Raw genomic sequence first — 5,005 nt, forward strand, 5'->3', positions numbered from 1 at the left:
AGGAAGGGCTGGGGAGCTTGAAGCATTGATAACTGCTAGAAAAAGGTTTCCCATTTCTTCCCTGTTCATCATTACAGGTATTGTGATACACTCTTGCAATGGGAAAAGGAGAGGAGTGGAAATTCTGTTTGTACAGAATGGTCACTGTAGAGAATATACAATTCTGGATTAACTAGTTGTGGGTTTTTTTTTCCTCTTGCAACAGGCAAATGCTGAACTTGGTGCAGTTTGGTCAGTAGGACAAAGAATCTGGCAGAGAGACTTCCCAGGAATCTATACAACCATCAGTGCACATCAGTGGTCTGAGACTATTCAACCAATTATGGAAGCACTTAGAGGTATAAATTGAACTCTTGTAGGTAGCATGGAATTATGTCATGCCTTAAATTATTTCTGTGTGCTCAAACATAAATAGACAAGTAGACAAATGAGTACTCCTTATGAAAAATCAGGAGTGGTTTGGAAGCTTGTTGCCAAAACCTACCAAGTAGGTTTTACTTAAAGGATTTTAGGTATCAGGTGTAAATAAAAATCTCTTTGCAAAAACTTGTAGAAACAAGTTTTAATAATTAAGATTTTGTGTGTGATTGTATGTTCTTTCATACTGGGATGTCATACACTGTATATTTTGTTCTGTAATAGCAAAATAGGCCATTATTTATCCAGTTTTATCAGACTTTTAACCAGTAATCTAGGGAACTTGCTTTGACCTTTCAGAACCTGGTGACACTTGAAGTTTTTTCTTTTAAATGTGGCTGTAGACAAATATTTAGTTATAGACTGTGCAACAGTAGCATGCAAAGTCTGACTCCTAGAGGGCAGTACAGACTGCAAAAGCCTTCCAAAATATTTTGTAATAACACATTTTCTGTAGCTTTAGAAACAACTGATTTGCAGATGCCTTGGTGTTGAAGCAGATGTGATTAAAAAGGCATGAATAGTTTGACTAATTGCTTTTTTCATGATTTTTTAAATCTGATTCTGAACTATTTGACACATAAACTTATTGCAAATGGTGAATGCCATTGGAAGCAGAGTTTCCTTAACTGATTTATATACTGGTGGTAGCACCCAAGATGCTACAAACTGCATTTGGAAGTTAAATGTGGTCTCTGAGGGGTTTTGTCCTGGTGCAGAGCAAGCTGTTGTCTCTGGCTGCTGACTGTGGTACTTGTGAGAAGGGAGAGGGAGCTTCTAAAGTGCTGGCTTTAAAGGTGGTAGTGATTTTCCAAATGTGTTAGAATTGGAAAATAATTTCCCACATTTCCTAGTTATGGAGATAAGTTTACTGTCTGCTTACAGTGTTTCTCTCTTCTTAGATGCCACTAGGAGACGAGCCTTTGGACTGGTTTCTCAGGCATATACCTCAATAGTTGCAGATGATTTTGCAGCTTTTGTTGGGCTTCCTGTAGAAGAGGCTGTGAAAGGTACTTTGCATTTATTCACTGAGAAGTTTTTCTACTGGTTAAGATCAGAGAGCTGTAAGGTAAATAAACATGGTAAATAAATATGGTAAATAAACACACATATACAAATTCTGAGACTTCTAGAGAGAAGTGATGAGGCAGTGAATAGAGATAAATGTCTTGGTTCTGGATAAGTGTTTGACTTTATTTGCCATTGGTTATCTTCCTCTTCTATATGTAGAAGCATTAAAGCAGTTCCACAATGAGGGAAGACTGAAGGTAGTGTGTTAACCTAGTTTTGTGTACTGTCATTACTTTCATCAGCTTATTTGTCAAACTAAATGTCTAAATGCTAACAAGAAATATGTCTCAAGAGTTGTGCCATATAGACAGTGTACTGATGTTTTTCTACTGTTCTTAATGTGTGTCTTTATTTGACATTTCTAGCAGTCATATAATTGTTCTTACACATACAAAAATGCCTTTTCAGGTGTATTAGACCAGGGCTGGCAAGCAGACTTTTCAACTCGTATGGTAATGCCTAAAAAACCAGGTAGGTGGAGCTGTTATTTCACCAACCACTGAGTTGAGCATTTTCTAGTAATTAGGTGTTAGTTTTTAATTAAAATTTTGCACAATATTCTTTTAGATATTTTTTATGGCAGCTTATGCTGCTGTAAAACATGGGATGTTTATAAAATGTAGGAATTCAAGTAGTGGGTTTGGTTTGGGGTTACAAGTAGTTTGGATTAAAGTACATCCTCAAATTAACTTTTTTTAAACAAAAGCAGACAGGATATGCTATGATTTCTCCTGCTCCTCCTCTGTTGCTGGCTCTGACTTAGTGGAACATAAGTTGCATGACCTCAAATGACATGTCTTAATCTAATAAAGATGAGTAAAAAATATACCATTTTGAACTTGAGATTTTTTCCAGAAGTAGAACTTCTTTGGGCAGGGATCTAGTGGATCTTTGGAGCTCAAGTTCTGAGGTGCTCAAGTTGTTCATATAATTTCCTTTGCTTTTTAAAACTTGTCCTACTGGATCTCTTCTTCACTATCATAATGTTGATGGCAGAATATCTATTTCTGCAAAGCTCAGCCTGCAAAAATACTTTTTTTTTTTCCCCTAAGGCAGTATCTATGGCTGGCTGAAGCAAAAAAAATTAGGCAAAGGCAGAGCTGAAATGACTGCTCTTACACTGCACAGTGCAGCTCTGGAAGGAGACAAATTGTAGCATATCTAAAAGGGCAACGTCTATTAGGCTAAGAAAAAAAAATATCTTGTTTGTATGGGCAGAATTTGTAGGTGTTCAGAGCCCAGAACATTATAATAAACAAGTGCTGGGCAAGGTGTTGAAATGTATCCCTCAGGGCATGTAACCAACCACAGAGCCCTGGGCTTTCGCACATGATCAGTTTTCTCATGTGGTTCTTTTCCAAAGTGAGTGCAAGAACTATTTTAGAGGCAAAAGAAAGAGGCAGGAGGTTGTCATCTTATTTTGAAGCTGTGTTGAACCAGCTAAGCCTTGGGTATTCTGCTTTTTAGTTATGAAGTAAAATGGGTAGATGAACAGGCTTAATTTTAATTACCTTTTAATCCAGTTTTGGCTTGATGTGTAGTCTGCTGGGCTAACTTCTATTGTGTTTTTCTTCAGGTGTGCTGGAAGCTTCCTTTAACAGATTTATTCCTTCATCAGGTACTTCCTGTTTATATATAACCTACTTGCATGTTTCTAAAACTTGCATGCTTAGTATAAACACAACTTCATCTGCACCACAGAATAGGAATTGGGTCCTAGAGAAGTGAATGTCATCATTGCCCCCTCAAAAAAAAACCTCAAACAAACCCCAATCAGGTGCTATGTAAATGTATTTCTGCATCTGTCTTCTCTTCCCCTCATGTTTTGAGGAGTGCCTGAGATTCCCACTTCCATAGCTGAAAAAAGGAGCAAATTCCAAAGCAGGGGTAGACGGCCCCTGTAAAACAAAAAGGGTTTTGGTGAAAACTTCTGACTTCCAGGCAATTTCTTCACAAAGCAACTCTGAGTAGGTTTGGTTACCTGTGTGTGATGTGAGACTTCAGAAGTCTTCCCTGTAGAAGAAAACAATCTTCTCGTTTTCCTCAGAGCTCAGCTACAGATTGAGGTGTAACAAATTGTCATGCTGACTCTGAGCACTGTTGGCTGTTCACCAGGTAGCGACAGCAGATCTCAATTGGTGGCTTGCTGTGTCTAACACAATTGCCAAAAAGTGTCTTAAATTTCCAGGTTTAATTCCAAGCCAATTTCAAGAGTTGGGGTCTTGCTTTTTGAACACATTCTTTTGATTGTCAGCCTCCTCTGTCATGTCCTTGCAGCCCTAAGCAGTACATCTGCTTTATCCTGAGTGCTAGTTTGTTAACTCTTTAGGAAGAGTACCTGCAAATTTTCCTGCTCTTTTTTTATTTCTGATTTTTAATTCTTATCTCCCTGCCTTTAGTCACTTGTCTTCCAATGTTTTACTAAACTGTAATCTCAAGTTAGCTGGCATTTATATAAGGATCTGTGTGTCTACTTCATTCTTCTGTACCCTGTGCAGTACTTTGCTGTGTTTTGTTAGTCAGATAACCCAGTAAGATTTATTTACTGTCTTCAGTATGGCACCTTCTCAGGAAAGGAGCAACTGAAGAGCTCCAGGAGCTTTTTTGGTCAAGTGGGAATACAGTCAGTCTTCATTATTCAAACTCCAGTATATGAAAAAAAGAATTGGAGACTGCTGACAACTGGAACTTGTTACAGCTGTCTCTGCTCTTGATAACTCTTGGACTACTTAAAGTTGCAGATGACAGAAAGGTAGTGTCAGCTAAAGCTGCCTGGGTAGGAGATACAGTGAAGATATTCCCCTCCATAAGACTGTTGAACAGTCTGATGCTTTTAATTTTTTCCTTACTGTTGTGATGGATGATATTGTGGATGGATTTGCTTTCTTAATTTCATTAACAATGCATTTGTTTTATCTTTGTAGAACCTGCTCCGGTTCCACCAATTCCAAATGAACAGCAGTTGGCCAGATTGACTGACTATGTGGCTTTCCTTGAAAATTGATTACCCTGCTCCTGTTCTCAGAACAACTTGGGAGTCCTGTGTACTGACAGTTATAGAAATATCTAAGATTTATTTTTTTGTATCTGTTAAATGTTGCAGTGTCCCCTACTCAAATGTGTGAAGCATGTGGTGTATGTTAGCCCAAGTCATGTTTTGCCAAAGCCAAGCTAGCAATTGAAACAATCCTATAACTCCAGTAATGTTTATTCAGTAGGTACACAGCAGTATTACATAGTAAGGGGTTTTTTTTATTGACTCATAGCAGAGAGAGGCAGAACTTTTTTCAAGTATATTAGGAATGGAGAAGAAAAATGGAGTCCTGAAGCAGGTTAACTGTGGTGAGGAATTTCTGCTAGTAGGTTGTGTGCTTCGATGGTGAGTACTGAAGCTCTTATCACAGATCAATTGCATGTTGAACTAAAGTGCAAAGAGTGGAAGACTGCCCTACCCAGATCTGCAGAGAGACAATGTTTTGATGAAACAGAAACTTAAATAAGAGAACAATTTACAATA

The 5,005-nt window shown here is 38.0% G+C and overlaps 1 protein-coding gene across 1 annotated transcript; it reads left to right on the forward strand.

The window, feature by feature from the left end:
- Window positions 1-205: 205 nt before the first annotated feature.
- On the forward strand, window positions 206-4,803 carry COPS8 (COP9 signalosome subunit 8; the record flags this gene model as incomplete). Its single annotated transcript, XM_010165212.1, has 5 exons — window positions 206-338; window positions 1,320-1,427; window positions 1,897-1,959; window positions 3,065-3,106; window positions 4,413-4,803. Coding segments are annotated over 5 exons (426 nt in total), but the record flags the coding sequence as incomplete, so codon positions are not given.
- Between the last annotated feature and the right edge of the window lie 202 nt (window positions 4,804-5,005).

Source organism: Antrostomus carolinensis, unplaced genomic scaffold, assembly GCF_000700745.2.
Source record: "Antrostomus carolinensis isolate BGI_N321 unplaced genomic scaffold, ASM70074v2 scaffold46583, whole genome shotgun sequence".
Lineage (NCBI taxonomy): Eukaryota > Metazoa > Chordata > Aves > Caprimulgiformes > Caprimulgidae > Antrostomus > Antrostomus carolinensis.